General features: G+C 33.1%; 3 protein-coding genes across 3 annotated transcripts; 2 read left to right on the forward strand and 1 right to left on the reverse strand.

Annotated features, from left to right (window-relative positions):
- Window positions 1-1428: 1428 nt before the first annotated feature.
- Window positions 1429-6601, reverse strand: LOC130641013 (eukaryotic translation initiation factor 5A-1-like). Its single transcript, XM_057447642.1, has 4 exons — window positions 6461-6601; window positions 4159-4284; window positions 2681-2847; window positions 1429-1735 (listed from the first exon to the last, which is right to left on the reverse strand). The coding sequence occupies exons 2-4, from the start codon at window positions 4268-4270 to the stop codon at window positions 1544-1546; spliced, it is 471 nt and encodes a 156-aa protein (XP_057303625.1). The 5' UTR covers window positions 4271-4284; window positions 6461-6601; the 3' UTR covers window positions 1429-1543.
- Window positions 6602-10163: 3562 nt separating this feature from the next.
- LOC130641014 (uncharacterized) lies at window positions 10164-16567 on the forward strand. The gene is made up of 8 exons (XM_057447643.1): window positions 10164-10530; window positions 11989-12236; window positions 13322-13593; window positions 13695-13979; window positions 14305-14460; window positions 14591-14750; window positions 15753-15865; window positions 16089-16567. The coding sequence occupies exons 1-8, from the start codon at window positions 10361-10363 to the stop codon at window positions 16353-16355; spliced, it is 1671 nt and encodes a 556-aa protein (XP_057303626.1). The 5' UTR covers window positions 10164-10360; the 3' UTR covers window positions 16356-16567.
- A 1404-nt stretch (window positions 16568-17971) lies between these two features.
- On the forward strand, window positions 17972-21254 carry LOC130642430 (dynein regulatory complex protein 10-like). The gene is made up of 4 exons (XM_057449521.1): window positions 17972-18420; window positions 19612-19864; window positions 20177-20482; window positions 20754-21254. Exons 1-4 carry the CDS (start codon window positions 18104-18106, stop codon window positions 21048-21050), a joined length of 1173 nt encoding a protein of 390 aa, XP_057305504.1. The 5' UTR covers window positions 17972-18103; the 3' UTR covers window positions 21051-21254.
- Window positions 21255-22649: the final 1395 nt, after the last annotated feature.

Below are 22649 nucleotides of genomic sequence, written 5' to 3' on the forward strand. Positions count from 1 at the left end.
AGGAGCGGTTTTCGCACTGTTTGCACGATATTTTGACCTGATTAAGCATATAAACTGAAACCTCTTTTTATCTTAAAACCCTAGCCACTATGGACAACGGGCTGTACAGCATGTACGCCTTCCCAGACTAAGAAAGACGGTGGACGTCAATTTCGCGGGTGACTTTTTGCTGATGAATTAGAAATTCCCGAAAAATTGGGTATACAGTCGTTAAATTAAGTTGCGAAATCTCCCTATTATTTAATCGTACCAGGACGTGTAGAGTCAAAATGAATTAAAAAAATTTTTTTAACAACTCCCACATAATTTTGGCGTCTTTTTAAAAACAAAACAAAGACGCTGTTTGGTTTAAACACAAACCTATGCCGACTATGTTAAAAAATGCAAAAAACAATGTGTATGATGAAAAACGCCGTAGCTTAACGGTTATAAATGTCGCACTTTTTGCCGGAGACCGATTCCATCGAGGAGATTTAATATGGGAGAGCCCCGAGTAACGCAAGCCATGTGAGGGAAATTGGGGTTATGACACACTGTGTGGTCTGTTAGGTGTTACAGGCAATGTCTAGTAGCGCACAGATTCTAATTCGGTCTGCGCAGTTCAAAATGACACACTTATAAACGCTGGCATTCGTTTCTGTCATCCCTTTAGAATCATAACACTTTACAAATCTATCATCATCCCAAAACTCACATATGGGCTCGAGTTATGTTCACTTCCGGCGTCTTCACAACGTAAGCTCGAAATTCAGGCACGACCCGCACTGAAATATTTATTTAACGTATCTCGATTTAGTAAAAAAAAAAATGCATGAACTATTTGAATTAGATTCAATCCGTCGATTTCTTTATAATGAAGTAACACATAAAATATTTGTCACACAACCGTCTACAGATCTCCGGGCTGGGGTTTCCTTGGTGACGTCATACAGATATGCAGACAACAGCAAATAGATGTGCTGGATTTGCTTTTTTTCAAACAATACACCTGTGCTGAAGAAAAACATTAACGTAGACGAATATATATGCAAATCTTTTATGTGATAACGAATGTGTTACCAGCACACAAGGCGAATACTTGTTTAATCATGCTTCCCTAACGAGATGCTCACTAGTGCTACCTTTTACCGATATGAAGAAATAAAGTTTGCCTGGGTGTTTTTGGATAAAAGCATTTAGTTACTTTCGCCTCTCCTATACCTAGATCAATGTTTTGTAACCACAAAAAAACTCGTTATGACTTGCTTGTAGATGTATTTGATAAAATGGGAAAAAACAGGAGCCAAAATATAAAAACCAGAATAATACTGAACACGATATAAAAAGAAACAATCCCCCGCTCCTAACTTTTACTAGTATTGTGGCTAGAATGACCATGTTAAGCACTTGAGTCCTGAAATTAATAAAACACAAGAAAAACGTGTCGTGTCAACCACACCAGATCTTTCGGCTTTACACCACATTTATATAAAACTTTATTTAGTTTTTCTGCCGTAAATACGTGAGAAAAAAAAACCAGAATGTCTGAGTTCGATTTGATTTTTTAATTTAATACTTTAGTACCAACGATTTGTTCTTCGTTACAAGCACTCAACACAGTCACGAGAAATGATTCGTCTTTGTCAAACTTTGTCTGCACTTCAGCACCAATCTCGTTGTCGGGTAATTTCAGATCTTCTTTAGTTTCACCATTATCTTCCATAAGAGATACAAAACCGTCATTGATATCAACAATCTAAAATAGGAGAAAAAAAATTAAGTAAATTATGCAGGTTACCAAGATTGAAGACGCTCGGATCAAGACAACATCTTCAGGTGATAACAAGAAATTTAATTCATCGTGTCGCCACACATCTGTTTAAAAGGTAACACTCCACTACATCATTAATATTTGGCGTGGAAAGTTTATCATTTCTTGAACTTGATAGTTTAGTAGGCCTACTAAACTAGAAATGATAAACTTTTCACAGTAATATGAATACTGAACAGACAAACCGAAATAATATCTTCATTAATATTTGGATATTTAAGTCCTACGGTCGCCGCCATGACAGTGTCGATTAGGACTTTCTGTTCGGCACAATACTAACTTGTGTGACGTAAGTCGACGGGGATGTAAACAAACGCATTCTGAATGAGCGAAGAGAGGGGATGCTAAACTGTGCCTGCTTGTTTAAAAGTAATTTTATTTATCATATTTTGAAATATATATCTTTATCAGAATACTTTATGATTTTTTTTCTTGTGTTGTTTTCGTATCAAAAAAACCTTAAAACAGGTACTTCATTTAATTTGCTAGACTTGAAAATAAAACTTCAAATGGTTATGCGCAAGAAAGCACACTGGAAATGATTTTTTAATAAACAGTCTATAAGTTCCTTTTCTTTGTGCACCTACTTTTCACATGTTGTTAAATTGTTGAAAATTATTTCACTACCATGAGGTTATTCTACTGGATTTTAAAATGTCTTCTTCATTGCTCTAACCGGCGACAGTGAGTATTATAAGGTTTTACTGAGTTTTTTATTTTTCTTGTAATAAGGGCTAGCCTGTAGCATGAAAAGATTCTTCTTTTACATCACCACAGAAAAATCAATGTATCTCATGTTTCTCATGTGTAAAATACAAATTTCTATTCTGCAGTTTTCTCATATCGGTTCAATTGTCAAGCCACATGTACCTGATAATCTTTTCTCGAAACATGGGGAACGTCCATATTGTGAGTTGAAGGACAAATATCTTCGTACTTTTTGCCAGTAAATATATCTAATGCAACCATATGCACTTTTGCATGTCCATGTTTTCCAGTCTTTGATGTTGACATTTCCACAATTTTACAGGGTCGACCTTAAAAAAAAAAGAAGCCAAACAAAGCTAAAATTTTGCCATTGACCCTTTTGTTGATGGTTTTTTTGTTGCAAGAACTATTATGGAAATATATGATACAATCAATTGATGAAGAATGAGATCTACAATTTTCTTTGTAGGTTGATTTATAAAGATTTGCAAATTGAAAATTGTGATTTGTTAATTCGAGCCCTGATAAAATTTTCACAAATTAAATTTTTACAGATTGAAATGAAGTTCAGTGAAAATATTGGCTATTGATTAGGTGTTCAAAATTTATGTACAAAATTAAAAAACAGCTTAATCAAGCAAAACATAAAAGCTTTTTTTGTTAGCTGAGAAACGGCCAAATTTTTTTTAAAATAATTTGCACGAAAAGTGTGTGTAAACACATTACCAAATAATTTTTTTAAATATCTTAATTAGTTTTGTATTTATTATTATTTTGCTTATTATGCGAAATTGTTACACTAACTAGCTGTAGAATACGTGACTGCTTTTATTCAGTATGATTATAGTAACTAAATATTAAAACCTGTATTGTAAAATTCCAAAACGCCAAACAGAATGGACAAAAAACATTTTTAACCCAAATGCCTTAAAAAACTGCTAAATACAACAACATCATTGTGAAATCAATGAACAAAAAGCTCCACATACTCTTTCAACATGGTTTAACCAAATTCTATTTATAACAGAAACAGATAAAAGTTGTAGCTTGTAAAAATCTTTGTGTCAGTTAATAATTGTCAACTTGTAATTGATGACCACTCAAGCAATTTTTACAAATATAAAAACGGTAACTGCCGCTTTAACCAAATTTATTGGATTAAATTTACTGCCATTCACTGAGAAACATTGTGACTTTTTTGTTCTTGTTTTTTAATGGCCCTAAATGAAAATTTTTGCTCTTTAAATTTATAAAATCAAATAATAGTCAATTACTGCTAGCTAGCTAGTCCATACTGCTAGCTCTCTGGACTATTTCAGTCCCATAATTGAAAAAAGAGCTTTTAACCTGGTCTTCACTGCCTACAGCAAAATGGTAAGTAGCGGGATGCACGCAATGCGGTAAAAAAAGGATGGCGTATGCGTGGATTTTTCCACAGGCAACCGACTAGTAAATTTTTAATTTTCCTGCAAACATTTCTATTACCTAGTTTACACAATTTTTAGGAAATAATAAATTTTCTACATTATAGCTCCATAAATGATTTAATTGTTAAAAATATGTACTGTGAGATTTGACATCACAATCTTTTGATGGTGCATTTTTGATATTACTTACTTCAAGTTAAGTGCATTACTAACCTTTTATGATGACAAATCCATTCTTACGCAAAGCAGAACATTGCTGTGGGTAAGTAAGTGAAGCTCCAGAACTTCCAGTTTCAAAATCTGCTTCCAGTTGTTTGTCACCCATATTTGTTTGTTTGGCTGCAAAACAAGATTTAAAACAAATCATAAAACTGCAATGCCTAAAAAGAGTTTTTCAGCTACATTTCTTGTTAGGCGAATCCAATTTAATTAGTTGTTTTACTGGTGGTTGGTTGGCGAAATAAAAATAATTTTATCGAGAATGTATGGTCGGAACAAAAACAAAAATAATAAAAAATAACAACGGAGGAGGGTGTTATGACAACCGTTTTATGTATTTTTGCATAACGCACGCAGTTTATATTTTTTAGCTGCTAAGGAAAAATAATAATAATTTGTCTCACTAAAAAATATGTAGTAATAGTTTTCAAGGTGAAAAGATAAAGATACTTGCATGCTGAAAAACTAAGCTTGAGGATTGTAAGTTTGTAACTTACAATAAATTTAGAGTACTGTTATTCTTTACCAGGCTTATGTAAAAGTTATGTAATTATAAAAATCGCTTTGTTGCAAGAAAACAGAAGCATACTCCTACTAAACACTTTTCACAACTTTTGAAAAAAATAACCTGTGACCTGTCATGTTTCTGTAAAATGTATGTTTATTGGTAAATTGTTCTTTATGTTATATATACCCTAAGCTTAATTTGGTCAACAAAATTTTACATTAGGGGCACACAAAGTCTAGAAGAACATGCAAATTGCGAACATCAAAACAACATGACTTGACCTTTCTTGACCATGACTTTAAGAATTGTTTTTAATGTTTTAATTGGAACAATTTTCTGTGTTGGAGAAAACAAAGCATAGAGTAAACAATAATCAAGTCAAATATAACAATTTTATAAGAGGAAATTCTTTCTGAGGAAAAAGACTGGCTCTGTCTATAAAGATAAAGTCAGAAAGTTAAATGCCTGGAAGAAAGAAAGAAATGTTGTATGTGCTCTTTCCGAAATTGTGTTCTATTTGATGTGGACACGTTAGAAACTTAATTCAAGTTAATTAACGATAATTCAATTGTACATGCGTTTCTACGGCTCTCCATTGTTTTCCAATATCGGAAGAAATGAGGTGCATTATTGTAAAGGTGTATTTCTTATTCACATGCATATTAAGTTTTAACATAAGAATGTTATTATTCTCTGAAACTATAGTTACTGTATTGATTTTAAGGAAGAAATCACCAAAACAATCCAACATTCTTTCTAGTGCTGCTCTTGAAGTCATTACGTTTTACTCACATTATAAGACGTTCTGGTTTCCCTTTTGGGCAATATACTTTAAACAAATATTGTTTGCTTGTAAACTTCTTACGGTAAAATTTAAATTAATTTTAGATTTTGATCCAGCTAGTTCATAAAATTACGAAAAAATATAACTTTTTTTCTATGTTTTTTGTGTATGTCTTTTTTGTATGTTTTCTATGTACAAAGTGGTCTTTTCACGGCCAAATCTTCACAGTAACCTTAATTAAACAGAATTTACAAGCAAAACGGCGTTAAAATGTCGCAAAATGGCAAAAATTAAGCTGTATCTAAAACATATTAAAGATTTGAATAAAAAAAAGAATTCCTTGAAAAATCCAGTATTGTAGTTATGAAGGTTTAACCACAAACACATGATTACGGCATTTGTACACCATTTCATAATGGCTGTTTAACCTGAATACTGGCCTGTGATTGGTTCAACCAGTGTTATGACTCGAATCCGACCGCAAGAATGATGTAAAGAAGGTCAAAAACGAAAATTTAAAGCTTGCATCATAAACATGCCCATTTTTAAATGTTTTATCATCAGTATTAACAGCGACAAAATACAATTAAAGTCATGCAACAAATAGATTTTTGAAAAATATATTATGTTTTGACAAATTGACCTGGGTTAGCTAATCTTCTTTAAAAATGTATTTTCTTGTATGCATATATATAGCTAGCTATGCTTTCCTTCTCAAAGTTGTTTACTTTCTACTTTTTTTTTTTTGCTTTTCTTCCTCTAAAGTTGTTACTGCTTGAAACTCGACTGGTCAATGAGATCAGTTTTAAAGGAAAAAAAAACACGGTCGTCATAAAAGGTAGCTAGCTAATACAATTTGACTGAAAGAATTGGTAAGTCGCTGGGAAAGTATCGGCAATTTTCCCTTGCTAAAACTAAAAAGATTGTTTATGCTAAACGATCTTTTTAGTTTGTTGAGCAAAACATTAACAATTATACTGGCTTCCCTAAATCAAGGTACTTACCTGGTTTTTTACTCCACTGGAACGCTCACACGAGCAACAACGTGGATTTATCAAGGAAAGAAATATAGAGTTGTGCCCTGATGGAAATCATGCGCCCACAAACTCTTACTTAGGCTTTCTTGAATACAATATTTAATAAGATTTATCGAGTAAAGTGAGTACAAAGTTGTAATTTTTTTCGGGTCACTTAGGGGGGAGAATTTTATAATGCGCGAGAAATATAAATAAGATAAGAAACGTAAATAGTAGTAAAAAAAATGTTTAATTTAAAAAATATTTAAAATGGTCAATTCTAGCTATTTTCATCTTTTAGAAGCCAATTTTTTTTTAGTAGAGAGATAGCGTTACCAAAACACCCCCTGAATTTACTAAGACCACCAGACCGAGATTAAATGAAAATGGTGAAATCGTGGACGACACTGGCCAACTACTTGCAACATCTAGCAAAACAAAAAAAGAGATCTCTCATTTTTTCTATTCGTTATCTAAGTTGTCCGGCGTTTACCTAAAACAAAAATATTTTTAAAACAACACAGCCATAATCCACGATAGTACCGTTTTCAGGTTCCGGAAATCGGAAAAATACGGGACAATAGGTTGTCTCAAATCAGTCCGGAACAGAAAGGAAGTATTGTTGCCCTGCCGCAGTGTGGGTTTGCAGATGATTTGAGATTTTGAGATTGGAACTGTATATTCGTACGCACTTTAATATGACATAAAGTGCGTATTAATAGTGCATAGCGCTATTCATACGTAGAAAAAAGGAAAAAGAATCCTAACCCTAACCCTAAAGCACTTTACGTACGAATAGCGGATGAACATATACATACGCAAAAATGGGCAAAAGTGCGTACGAATATACACTACGTTTGAGATTGGGGATATTTACAAAATATCCAATGCCCTGTTTTTTTCAATCAATGTCGTTTTCATGGTTTTCGCTTTTTAATGAAAAAAATATGAAACATGGAAAAATAGCTAACTAGTACCAAACAAACAGCCTATAAACATATATATATATATATATGTATATATATATATATATATATATATATATATATATATATATATATATATGTATATATATATATATATATATATATATATATATATATATATATATATATATATATATATATATATATATATATATATATATATATATATATATATATATATATATATATATATATATATATATATATATATATATATATATATATATATATATATATATATATATATATATATATATATATATTAGTTCCTAATTTCCTGAAAGGTAATGCATGAGATTTTTCCTGTGTAGTGTAGGCAATTATTTAAACGCACCAGTTTTAGGGGTCATAGTCTATGTTTTTGGGTCGTGGTTGTGGTTTGGTGTCAATATTGGTATTATTTATTTTTATTTTACAAAAATTTCTGAGACAATATGTACAATGGCAGGCTCACCAAAAGGCAAATCAAAACCCAACAAAAACCATGGATTACTTCTGCCATCATAAAATCCATGTCTAAACGTGATTTTTATTTTCGGAAATTCACTAAAGCCAAAGATCCAGATTCTAAATCAGAGTTCCGACAACTTTTCAAACGCTACCGAAACATGATTGTCAGCTTATGCAGACGAAGTAAAACAAACCATTATACCAATTACTTTAACCTTTTTTCAAATAACATGCACAAAATTTGGGAGGGTGTTCGTAGCATTATTTCTACGAAACCGTCGAAATCTAATATTCCTACCTCCATTCAGGTTGACGGTAAACTTGAGACAAACCAGATTGATATTGCCAATAGTTTTAATGACTTTTTTACATCCATAGCAAATTCTATTAGGAACAAAATTCCAGCTACATCCAAGAGGTACTCTGACTACCTCAAAAACCCAAACCCAGACTCAATTTTCTTATCACCTGTTACCCAAGAAGAAATCATCGGGATTATTGGCAACATCTCTCCAGGAAAATCTTCTGGACCAAACAGTATTCCAATCAAAATTCTAAGATTGTTGGAAAATGATATTTCCAAACCTATATCAATTTTGATCAATCTTTCGTTTGAATCTGGTAACTTTCCTAGATCTTTAAAAACATCCAGAGTGGTGCCTGTTTACAAAAACAAAGGTTCTTCTATAGATGTGTCAAATTACAGACCAATCTCATTATTGTCAAAGATTGAGAAAATCTATGAAAAGGTTATGTACAACAGAATCATAGGCTTTCTCAACAACCATAATATCCTATATCCCAAACAGTTTGGATTCAGAAAACAGCATTCAACATCACAGGCTGTGCTTACTATAGTTGAACGCATTAGACATTGCCTTGACAAAGGTGAGCTTGCCTGTGGAGTGTTTGTCGACTTACAAAAAGCTTTTGATGCTGTTGACCACAAAATCCTTCTATCCAAGCTAAATCACTATGGTATTGGGGGAAAAGCAAATGATTGGTTCAGGTCTTATTTAACTGGTCGTCTCCAGTATGTCTCAATCGGTGAATTCAAATCTCAACTTAAAGCCATTCTACATGGTGTGCCTCAAGACTCTGTTCTTGGTCCGCTGCTGTTCTTGTTGTATATTAATGATCTGCATAATTGTATCAAATCGTCAGAGACCTATCATTTTGCTGATGACACTCATCTGCTGAAATTCTCAAAATCACTAGAATCCCTTTGTAGAGGGATGAATGCTGATCTTAAACGCCTTGTGTGTTGGCTTAACGCCAACAAAATATCACTGAACTCCAGCAAAACAGAGTTTCGTGTATTTAGATCCCAATCTCGTAGGCTTGAATTTTTACCTTTTTTGATTCTATGCGGTAAGCAAAAGTGTGAATTACCTGGGTGTTCATGTTGATGAACATCTTTCCTAGAAGTATCATGTCTCATCTGTGGCTACTAAACTTCAAAGAGCCAATGGGATGTTATCTAAAATCCGTCACTATGTTCCCCTAAAATCCCTGCTAAACATTTACCATGCTATCTTTAGTTCTCACTTAAGCTATGCTTGCCAAGTATGGGGCACTCAAGTCACCACAGTAGCCCACAGAATACTTACCCTCCAAAAGGCTGCCCTTCAGTGAACCAAGATCCCCATCTTTGCCTATATTTGCAGAACTTGGAATTCTTAAATTCTTCGACCTAGTTAAAGTCCTTAACATTCAATTTATCCACAAATTCCTAAACTCTAACCTCCCATCTGACACACTTACCTCACTCAAATTTGATCGAATCTCACACTCTCATGAAACTAGATGTAACACAATTGGTTTGCTTATTGAACCAACAGTTAACACATCGACGTTTGGATCTTTTTCATTCTCTAGAATCTCCACATTACAGGGGAACAATCTACAAAGAAATTATCCTGATACTAACCTCACAAACTGTAAATTAAGCACAATCAAATCCCTAGCTACAAGTTTCTACATGAGTCAATACATCAACTAGCTTTCCTCTTCATTATTTTGTCTCATTACTTTTTTCTATTTGACTATATGGTACTGAATTTTCATTTATACTAATTATAATCAATAATGCTTTTTCATTTTAATCTTTGTAAACTTACAGTATTTACTGACATATGAAAATATTTCACATTTTTCTTGGTGGCTTTCTCCTTTGTTTAGCCTTGGCTATCGAAAAAGTCTCCTTCCTAATTGCTAATTTATTCTTTTAGTAATGTAAATTGTCATTTCTTAGGTAAATAAATGTTTACTTTACTTACTTACTGAAGGTGGAAAAGAAAAAATTGATTTTCTATGTCCTAATTTGAGAATACATAGAAATATTCCTATAGGTTAATTTTTCATGTTAGAATTGTGCTGCTCAAGTGGATGTGAGGGATTAACATTTGAAAAACATAGTAAACTTAAACTTAGCAATTAGTTACAAATAAATATGAAGTTATACATATTTTTGATTTGTATCGCATTTGTGTTTGGGGAACAAGAGATAAAGAAAAGAAAGATCCCAACACTGAAATTTACCAATGACAATGTTGGAGTATATGTGTTTGATGATCTTGTGCATCCTGCTGTTGGAAGTGCAATGCGACAGTATTTGGCGAGGTATGTTTTTGTTAATTCTGTTTCACGATAATTATATTGAACTTTATACTTCCATTAAATTTTAAAATTCATCAGAAATAGTTTGGTATAAAGCCTAAATAAACAGGCTTGTGTGTTAACCGCAGCTAAAATGTGTGTTAGTTATGAACAAGCCTGTGGAATAACTCACTTTGGCAGGAAAACAAAAGAGAAACATTATTTGATATGATGACATCAACAATGACCTATGCGAAAAAAACTTTTTTACAAATTTTTTTTACCCATTTCATCTATTGTGAAGAGCTTTTAACGATTAATTACGAAGATATAACTGTTTAAAGATTTTCGTGACGTTATCAAAGACCCACCATTGTAAAAAAAAGTAGTATTAGAAATTGTTTTGGCTAGAGCTTGAAAATTATTTGCACCACTACCACGTTTCCAAGCTATTTGGTGGCAAAGTTAAAGCACACTGTAATGGCTTTATTTTTTCAAATTAAGGTAATGTCCGTTAATTTAATGTGTTCAAAAGAAAAACGAACACATCCTCTATGACAGTCACAAATAAACAGAAAGTTTAAGTATTCATTTACAGGAGGTACATTTTATTAGTAGCATTGTAAATTTAGCCTATTTTAAGTATGAAAAAAAATCTACAAATTGTCCTGAGTTAGGAAAATTTACCCTATGAATTAGAAAACAAATCATCAACTTCACTTTTACCCTGTTATTTAAATTGTTAAAAAATGCTATAAAGTTGTTATAAGAATTTACTCAACCATTCCTTAGCGGAAAGTCAAACAATTTAAAATATTATCAGCAAACCTTGCTAAAGCATTACTTGTGGTCACTCACAAATAGTTTGATTTGATGTTAAAATCACCCAGACCAAAATTTTGTCCTGAACCATTTATTTCAACCCATTGTACAATTTGATTAGGTAGCATGTACTGCATCTCCATAATTCTTATATCAAGATGTACAGACATTTAGTGCAGTTACTTATGAAATTTTCGACATTAAAAATCATGTGTAACTGCTAACCGAAAAACAACTTGCCTACAGGATTTACCATGCATATGCATTACACTCTGTACTTAATTTTTTTTAGATTTCTGTTAACTGCCAATTATTAAAAGTTATTCTTTATATATGATGTACTTAGTTTCTTTTTTACCCACTAAACTTTTCCTCTACTGCTAACCAATATCAGCTCTTATTTTCAGCGAAAGGAAAATCAAAACCCTTTTGTTGGGTTGCATTTGTGCAAAAAATCTTGTAGAGAGTACATCAAGATTTTGTTAATGCAATTGGTACTCCTTTCATAATACTCTTTGTAAGCACACAATTGTAAACAAGCACTTGTGGCTAAATATTCCAATTTTATATGTGTTTTTGGTATGGAATTGTTGACTCTTAATTTATGTGTATGCTATGCTGTGTTTTTACAATGCTGGCTGGTATTCTTTTATATCTTAGAGGAGAATATTCGTACTCATATTTATACCCAGACCCTTACGAAAACATGCCAGAAATTCCAAACAGTGGCAATCTTCATTGGAGAGCCTTTGTATCACCAGCTAACTTAATAAAAATGAGAATGTGGAAATACATAAGAGAATGTTACAAAAGCTTACCAGATGATATTGTTCAGGGCCGGAGGTTTCTGCCATATGAAGCAACTGGTATACTGTTACAACGAGGAGATTTTCCTGTTGCATTTAAAGGTGAATGGCTAACAACTTAATCTAAACGTTTAATACTTAACTAGTTCTTTGCATGACACTACCAATGAGTAATACCAATTTTTATTGTCTTAACGATCAAAGTACCTTGATTTTATGATTCTGTATCTTGCAAGTCCAGAGAGAAAAGATTTACATCAGCATGCTTTTTATTGAACATATGAAACACTTTAAATTTATTTAAAAAAAAAATTTAGTGGAAAAGAGAAAACGTTATAAAAATACTTGGCAAGGACTTGGCAAACACTGTCTTAACCTGATTTGGTCTGGGGGTTTTTCGAACATACTATGACGGGGGGATTCCCCACCCTCAATAACTTTTCATAGGGTTGTTCAAATTGGATCAAACTTGGCAGTAATAAATTTTTGGTTGCGTCAGCACATTTTCTGTGACGTCATCAGAAGCTTGAAATTTGTTAAAAATGCCAATATCTGCTTAAAATTTAATTACTTTTGTTCTAGAGCGATTATTTACATTCTGTTTGAAGTTTCTAAAAGCTAAATAAAATTCATTTAACATATCTTCTGGTTTTTACATGTATTGCATTAAAAATTGCCAAAAATTGCCCGAAAACCCGGATTTTTTCGATTTTTGGGTAAACCCGACAGAATCAAAAAATCAGATTAGTCACAATTATGCAAAATAATTCTTCTTGATGAAACAAAGTTGTGATGCAAGTTTCAAGTTCTAAGGATAATCCTAACAAGAGTTATTACATTTTCCACATTATAAGGATTTCATAGAGATTTTTAGGGGTAGTTTCGAGTAATGTCAATATCAAAGCCTTTAAAAGGTATGGGACCTAAAAATTTAGCATGCAGGTGTCTAATAGATAAATATTGAAACTCAGCAAGTATCATAGCCATATCACAAAGCAATAAGGAGTTATTAAAAAAACCCTGGACCGAATCATTTTGTCACCTTAGACTCCCTTAAACACCTATTATTAAATGGAATCTATATAGAAGCAATTTTCCTCTTTCACATATCCTACTAATTTTAAGCTAAAAATTAAAAAACGTTCTCATGGTGAAATTAACAAAAAGTTCAATGTGTTTATTTACAGGGGAAGAAGATGCAACCGATAAAATTTTTATCCGTATTTTTCTAACTCCAAAGATGGGCAAAAACGCATACAGCGATCAAACATTTTACGATGAAAATGATGAGATTTTTGCTTCTATTCATCCTAAAGTGAATCGTATTGTTGCTTGGTATGGAAACGTGTCAACACTGTTTCGCCCTCCGTCAATGGGAAACCAGCAGCCAGAATACAGCCTTTTTTTGAAGCTAACTCCTGATACTACCTTGTTTAACAAAGCTTGTGAGGATTTTAATGTGAGTTCTTGTATTTCGATTTGAATTCTGTATTTCAATGTGGGTTATTTTGCCCTGATTTATTTGTTTATATAAAAAGTTTTTTAAACTTTTTAATGTAGGAAAAGAAAGAAAAAATGCTTGAAAGCAAAAAGCTTCCATTCCCATTCAAGAATTCTGTCAATAAAATCGATTATGACAAAATAAATTTTTCTGATCATCTGGTTGGTCAGTACTTTGATAGAGATAATAACGTTGTCGCATTTTTCGATGATATATTTCCAAAAGAGTTTGTAGATGCTGTGCGAACCTACTATACCCATTATCACAGTGGGTTGGGATATAATCCATATGATCCTGCATCATCAGAAACACACGATAATGTTAACTGGTTGATACAACTCGAGGTATTTTTTCATTTTTAACTGAATATCAATTTTTATCTATTTATATATATATATGTATATATATATTTATCATTAATATAACTTCCATTTTAAAGTTGCATAGTTTCAAATACAAATATCTCGACCTTTCCTTTTCTCTAGGGGATAGGGGGCAAGGGTGTGACTGTCTGAAATAGTGTTATAATCCTGTTTCAGTTTAAAAACTAAGTGATCTGTTTCTGGGCGTCACTCATTTGATAATTTTTCTGGTTCAAAATAAAAGGATATCTTCGCCATGTTAGTTCAGTGTACTTTATATTGACTCTAAGATGTTACTTGTTTTCAGCCCGAATCCGTTCTTAACACGCCATACATCGAAATGATAAAAAGAATGACAGCATTTTTGACAAACAAAACAGACTGGTACCCTTACGATGTATCTTGCAATTTAATCCAACATACTCATCATACTAGAATACATCTTGACTGTACTAACCAAGAGGTGACTTTTGTTTTCTTTTTCCATGCGTAGTTTTTTCAGTCATTTCATGTTCTCTGTAAATTATCGCAAAGCCTGTTAAATGACCCTTTGTTTCAACAAAAGCTAAAATATACATATATATTTTTTTAAGTATGAATTCACTTTTTTGATGTACTTAAATCCCAACTGGACCGAAGATATGTACGCTGAGACTTCATTCTATCAGTTTGATAAAGAAACACTTGAACGAATCGAACAAATGAGTTACGATAAAGTTGACAGGGAAGGTTTGGAGTCGTATGATCTGTTGGGTATGCTAGTTACTTTCACCTTTCTGTTTAAAATAACATTGTGTTGGTCCTATGCAAGAAATATTAATCGCGAGAATCCGAAATTATTTTCGAAGGATTAACAACGCGAACCTTTTTTAAGGATTGGACAAGTGAGATAGGGGAGGCTAAATGACGTAACTTTTATTAGACCATTATACAACTTAGTACTAGACCACCCAATATTTAAAAAACATTTAGAACCAGAAAAGAAGTTATAATTTGTTGTAGAAGATTGTACAGAAAAAAAAAATTCGTAACTATAAGGTGCCATTTTAAGTGTTAAGTTAACATCTTTTACAGTAATACAAATAATGGTAGCTAACCAATTTCCATAGATAGATAGATAGATAGATGTGCATATTTTACATGACTAGCCTCACAAATATCGAGGGATATACCCTGTCTATTATTTCCAGGAGGGACCATGACTTAGATGGAGAGTCCTAGAGTATTTAATACTCATTTTAAGCTACTCAGACCCAATTAGGGCCCGCGCTCTACTAGACAACTCCCGGCAACATCCAACGGTCCACATAGCGTGCCATCTCCCCAATTTTCCTCACATACTTCGGGTTAACCGGGCGTTAACCCGGAGCTATGGTAACATTCACTCGCCCATTTTGAATCGCCGTGAAGAGGAATCGAAACCCGGTCTCCCGCACAGAGTACGAGAGCTATAACCACTAATCTACGGCGCCACGATACCATCTCTGTATGCCTATTTTCACATACATATTTTCAACTGTTTTATACAATTAAAAAACTATGATTGCTTTGAAACGTAAAAAGCTTATGAAGATAAACTCTTGACATAAAATTGATACCTGTAAATGAAAATACACTATTTTAACAGCCACTCAATATTGATAGCACAGGGACATAAACAATACCACATTTTGGTGTAGATGTCTAAGATAAAATAATTACGAACACGCACGTAAAGTGTTGTACTATTTTAGATTCCATCTTTTTTTTATTCAGCTGCTGCTATACCCAAGTTTGGTCGCATTGCGTTGTTCCGAAATTTAATCCCTCACTCAGCCAGGCCGCCTGCTCCAACATTTTTAGCTGCTCGCTACACATTTCCTGTTAAGGTGAGTTGGAACACACACTTTAGCTGCGCAAATGTTCGCGGACACAACCACGACCCAGTTTTGTGAATTTTGGAATTTTTGGTTCCGCATGTGGTGTAGTCGGTTCCGCATAAAGTGTAGTCTGTTTGGGGGAGCCCTACTTACCTCCAATCGATAATATGTTGACTTTGCACAAAGTCACACTGATTTAATTTGATCAAACGAGTTTTGTTTGTTGTTTTAGCTTTCAGAAAGCCATAATATGGGAAGAGCCAAAATGCTGCGCGAAGCATTGGAATATAAAACAGACGACATAGAAGAGGATCCCCTATACAATCCTCTGAAGATAGGAGAATACGCGCCATATTTGAAAGAAGAAAAACGAGACTGGGTGGAGAAGCATTTGCAAAAAATGAGAGATTGCAGAAAGAAAGACAACCAAAATGGAGTTCTCCAACTCGAAGCTCTCCTATTCCCCGAAAAGTTTCGTCCGACGAAAACAGAACTTTAATAAGGCGTTGTAAATGTGGTTTCGTGATTTCTTTAGTGTTGTTTTTTTTGTATTTCTTGCCTTTTTTGGTTTTTTATTAATTTTTTGTTGACTGCATTTCGTTTTTTATAGTTGTATATTTTGCCAAAAAGCAAGTTATTTATTAGACTTGATTTAGAATTTTTTGTATGACATTTTAAATGGTTTTTTATACCTTAATATTTACTATGAAATTTTGCTGTAATTTTTTTTTCAACAGTTAGCTACGGTCGCAGGACTGTCAGAATGTAAACTATCGTATTCTTTGCAAATTCTTAAGTTCGGATTTTTTTAACGGAGTTGGGGCATTGTTTTTTATAAGTAACTTGGTTTTTCAACAGGAAGGAATTCTTGACCCAAATATTCTGTTTAACCCATTCAAGTATCAAATTTTCTGTTTTTTTATTTCGAATAGATAAATTTTGGCATACAATGTTAAAGAATTTCGTCCCAGTGTTGCTTATAAAAGAGCGTAATTGTAAAAAATTGAAGTGGTTAGATAAAAAAGAAGTAACTGTCCTGTTCATTTTTCTTCCCTTCTTTTTCAAAAGACAACTACTCATTCTCAAAAATTCAGCATTGGAGGAAAACTTCTTTAGTATAGTGTCCAAGTGATAAAAAGATACAAAGGTGGGACCCGTTGTATTTTATGCTTATCCTAATAACACCAAGCACCAAAATGAAGATACTAACAGTAAAAACATATTTAAAATGCGTGTTTGTAAGATTTTTTTTACCGGTTTATAAAAAATTTAGCACTACCTTGTAGGTGCTACACATACTTCAGACATTTTAGGGACAGACAAAATAAACGTAATTTCGTCACACATAACTTTATGAAGACGAAAATACTTCCAAGTGCAACAAAATACGATAGTATATAATGACGCCAAATGCTTGCGCAAACGTAGTTAGTTTTAACTACGAAACTTTTAAAACTGTTATTGTGGCTAGAGTTAAGAAAATTTAAAACTTTCGCAAGGTTTTTAAAATGACGTCTGTGACAATCACAAATTATTGAAATATGAAAACCAGCTAAATTTTCTGTTTTTTGTTTTGACAGCGTAGCCTGTCTGTTTCTAATCTGCAAACCGCTATGGTTTGCAACTTTTTTTCTTAAGAAATAATGACGTCATTTTTGTTTAATTTTAATATGTCAAAAAAGGCGGAAACCCAGAGTTAAAATATGCTAGTAGAGTACACGTTCCATCGAACCTCGTCCCCCGGGTATCTTGTATCTTTTCTGACATCCATCGCTGTCCCGATGCTTTTACTCGTGTTTTTGTAAGGAAACGTTTTCTTTTAGACACTTGCAATATTGCTTAGCTGAATTCTTCATCCATTTTTAATTTTACATGCTACTAAGAGTTATAATAAATACTCGGTCTTCTTTTTTAATTTGAAATCAGCGACTGGGCAAAAATATTTCTAGAAAAGACCACGGGTTGAAGTAAATGTGCCCACTGTATCAAGCACATAATTAGCGCCCGAGGCGTTTAATTTGATGATAGCGATAGACATTATTTGCAACAAACAAAGGCAGAAAATTGGAATTATTTCGCATGGATCGCTTTTAGAGTCCAGAAGTACGTAATGACTGAAGCTAGGAAGTTAGTAATAGTCAATTTGACGTCATTGTTAGAACAATTTGAAAGGACGTCAGATTTTACTTTGTCATAATCGTATCTTCACAAGTGGCGCAGACATAATAAAGTTTTTCCTTTATCAACATGACAACAAAAACAAAAAGAAGAGAAACGAAAGAAGAGTTGCGATGTATGACAGTTGCAAATCTGGAACCTTTAAAAAGAAACCTGGATCGTATCGAATCTGAGTGTATATATCGTGTGGTAGAAAGCACAACAAATCGTGTAAAAGAAGTGCAGATGTTGTATGAAATTATTTCGGATGATGCATTGATATTCTCCTTGCGCGATGTTGATTTACGGGCGTTAGTGCTGACTCATCAAAATATAGTGAATCGGTATGTACCAGATAATCGGAAGAAATTTAAAGAGTTGGCAGACTCGTTGAAAGATATCTTTAAGTGAGTTAAATAAACTTTTTTTTTCATTCATGTAAAGAATTATCTGTGTCATACATAGTGTGACGCTTGTAATTGAGAAAATGAGGGCGACAAAAATGTTTTTCCACTTAGCGAGCACCAGACAAGTAGAAACAGAGAAGTTCTCCTACAACTGAAAAAAGAAACAACGGGAAGAATCTAACTGTTGTTTTATAATGATGTGAGCAACAATTAGCGTTCTTTATGCTCACTTATCCACCTAGGTTTGACACTGGTTGCCACACAAGTAAGTAAGCAAGTAACGGGAAGTTTTAACGTATTTGAGAATTCCATCCATACGGCTAGATTTTTTTCCCCTCCGACTTTGATTATGTCACATTACCGCTGGAGATACGTATAGCATTGCTCTAACTTGCTAGCCTGCCACCCAAGCTGATTATCAGTCAGTAGATGGCACCAAATGGCATGACAACGCTGCATTTAAAGTGTGCCGGAGTGGGGGACTTGAACCTGAAACCTTCTCATTACAAGCTGAATGCGTTACTACCACACCATCTCCGCCAATACAACTAACTTGTAGGGAATACTACTTTATATCGACGAAAGTGCCATACAAAGATCTTTATTTTTTGATGATTCAACGTCAGCAAGAAGTAGACTTCGATAGTTTTATTGTACAACACTTATCGTTATAATATCATGCTTAATGGTAAAATGGAGCACGGTTGAAATTCAAAGAAAAGTATGCCTACGAAATCGGGACTTCATCTTCAATTTTGATGTTTTCAGACCAATCCGCTTCTACAATATTTTGATGAAGAAACACTCCTTAATTACTAACTAAAGGTCGTTTTCCATTACAGCAAAATATTCCTGTACTGTGAAACTGCTGAAAATGTGTGATTTAAAACAAAAGAAACTGCTCTGGAATATTTTAAATTCAAACTCAGTTCCATTAAATAATATTGCAGAATATTGCGAACATTTGCGTCATATATTTTCATCAATTGCAGGTTGTTTTCACATTACATCAATATATTGTGGTAATATTCTCTCCAATTATTAACAATATATTGCTGTAATGTAAAGCGGCCTTAATACTCTCAGAAATTCTGTGCTAATTGCTTCCAATTTGTTGACATTCCAAACCACTCTGCATGTCAACATTTTCCGTATTTATATAAAATATTTTACGTTTTTTTTCGCTTTCAGGTTTATGGAAAGACGAAAAATCAGTTTTACATCCTGCATGAAGAATAAAATCAAACCAAAATATTCGCAATTTTTAGGAATGTTAGTAGAACTAAGGATAATAATACGAGATAAACTCTTAACTGAAGCAACAGAAGAAGACGCTCGTCAAAAATATTTATTACAAAGTATGGAGAAAGCCAGGAATTCACAACAGCTTATAAACTCTTTAAACGAAACTTTAACCGCAAAAATACAAGAAAAAGATCACGTGGTATGTTGTATTTACACCAACATTTAGATTCTTAACAACGCGAAGTGGTTTGCTTAAGAAATTTCTAACGTTGATCCAGTGCTATTTATGGCAGTACTATTTGTGGCAGCACTATTTATTCCACTTCTCACAATTTTATCGCGCTTAAGCAGTTTTACGAATAATTCCCTGTCTTGTAAGTACATTCCATTCTGCAAGGCCGAGCTTTTTTATTAGTCTGGAAAAAATACAACAAGCTAAGGGTGTGTTTTTAAACTCTTGAAAAGAGTAGTGTTTTGTTTTTAAAAAAAAATTAATCCACCTTTATCCCAGTTAAACGAAAAGGATCGTGTAATACGAGAAATGAAACACGAATTGGATAATATGGCAGCAACGGCCGACGCCGGCAATGATACGACATTAAATGACGCGGCAAAGCAAATTCTTACCGATAATAAGTCGTTAGAGAATAAACAAGCAAAACTCAATGAAGAGGTAGTTGATTTAAAGGAAAGATTGCAAAAAATACGGTCATCGAACTATGCCACCGAGTCTCGATTAAGAAAACGCAAATTCAAGATGGCAGGGGAGTTGCATAATTGGATTGTTAAATACGATCAAGATATGAGTTGGAGACAGGTTAGTTTATAATACTATGTTAAGATGACATTGCGAAGTTGAACAGGCTATAAATTTGAGAGTAGCATCAAATTCTCTACGACTACTGCATATAGTAAGTTCGGTAAAGAATTTCCATCAAAGAGCTAAAAAAATTTCCTTGACCTTTTAAATATTGCCCTGCAACATTTCTGGATTTGCCGAACGTTTTAAAGAATTACCAAACTGAAAGTTTTTAAAGATACTTAGGTATCGTGTTCAAGGTATAGTTAATTTATTGCATTGCGTTTAGGATCAGATTGAAGAAATTACACGCTTAAATGAACAGGATTTAGCTGAAATCCAGGAATTAGAAAATCATTTTGTTGCAGTTCAAAAAGAATACGATGAAATCATGGAAGAGAGAAAAACCAAAAAAGAAGAACAATTGAAAAAAGAGGAAGAGGAAAAAATAAAAAAAAAGGCGACGGTAAAAATACAATCCATGTGGAGAGGATATCAAACGCGAACAGAAATTAAGGGGAAGAACAACAAGAAGAATAATAAAAAGGGCAAGGGAAAGGGGAAAAAAGGGGGGAAGAAAAAGTGATTCGTTTTTGTTTATTTGATCGTAATATTATTATGCTTGAATATTCTGTCTCTTTCAGTATCTCAAAATGTCAATTTGTAGATGTTCTATTTTAAATCACTTTGAGAGTTTCTTTGAGAGCAACAAAAAACTGGCTTTGTAAACGCTTCTTTTAAAAACGGTTGTTTTTTCAATAAGTGTTAGTAGCTATCATGGAATGAGTACAAATATTTTTGCAATCTTACGGAAGAATAGTTTTATACCGTAGATTTAAATCGAATACAATCGAAACACCAATAATGACTATATCCAAGTCCTTGAAATTAAACCCAGTTTTAATCTTCCAAACTTCTTCCTTATCGGAACAGAATTTCCACAAATCCTGCATGTTTTTAGGGTGCCCATTCATTCTAATTCTTTTCCAAGAGTGATTTGTCTAAACCAAAGCAAAAATTTTCACATAAAGAAACTGTTCCAATTTCAAACAAAACCGAATTGAAACAGATTTAGGAAAATTATTTTCCGAAAATTTTTTCATGAGTAAATACCTGAAGGTAATACTTAATTCACAGTGCAACGTATGCTATTTTAACAATCAATATGAATTTTTTTTCAACCATCTTTGTTTCTGACTATCCAAGGTTTTTTGTCGAACAGAAATATTTGACGGAAGAAACTAAATATTTAAATAAGAAATCTGAAAAGTTGTTGTGTCCTGATGGTCGGATGCAGAATTGAATAACCCTTTTTGTCGACTGTATTGATTCATTTATTTTGTCGTATTCATTATAGATTAATAAGAAAGGAAAACTTCCCAATGAAACTCAAAGGATAGCCCTGTTTAATATTTTACATATCGAATTAAAAAACAAATTGAAATGATGAGAAGAAAGTTTTTGTTAGAGTTTTGTTAGCACGCCCCAACTTGATGAAAAGTTAAGACAGCTTTTTCACAACAAAATTATTTAGTATTAATGAAGATATTATTTCTGTTTACCTGTTCAGTATTCATATTACTGTGGAAAGTTTATCATTTCTTGAACATGATAGTTTAGTAGGCGACGTTTCGGGAGATCCTTCTCCCACCATCGGTCAAAGTAAAATGATGTTGAGCATGTATTTATATAATTGCAGAGGATCGAAATTCATAAAAATTAACTAATCAAAAACGAGCTGATAATTACAGTTAGTTACGGTAATTAACATTTTCGGACCTAGATGTAGGTAACTACTTCTTCTGTAGGGCTGGTAACCAAATCTCAGGAAGTTGATACGAGATGCTGTTTATGTGTCGTATCAACTTCCTGAGTAAAATTATTTAGGACTTTCAGAATTGATGTAATGCCCATTCTTATTCCTGAACAACACAGCACACTGTCAGTTCTGAAAACGTCTGCGCACGGTGTCAATAAGAAACTGTGTTTCCATTTAAAACAGCATCAAGATGGTATCTCAACTGCGCTCCTCCATAAAATACCATGACAACCAACATGTTGTATAATAATCACAATTTGACGTCAAATAAAAATAATATATTAGACGAGAATGAGTTATTGACATCATTTAGCAGTTTTACATGGTCAAGATGAGATTTCCAAAACTGTTTAGGAGAAGTAAAAT

This window comes from Hydractinia symbiolongicarpus, chromosome 4 (assembly GCF_029227915.1).
Source record: "Hydractinia symbiolongicarpus strain clone_291-10 chromosome 4, HSymV2.1, whole genome shotgun sequence".
NCBI lineage: Eukaryota > Metazoa > Cnidaria > Hydrozoa > Anthoathecata > Hydractiniidae > Hydractinia > Hydractinia symbiolongicarpus.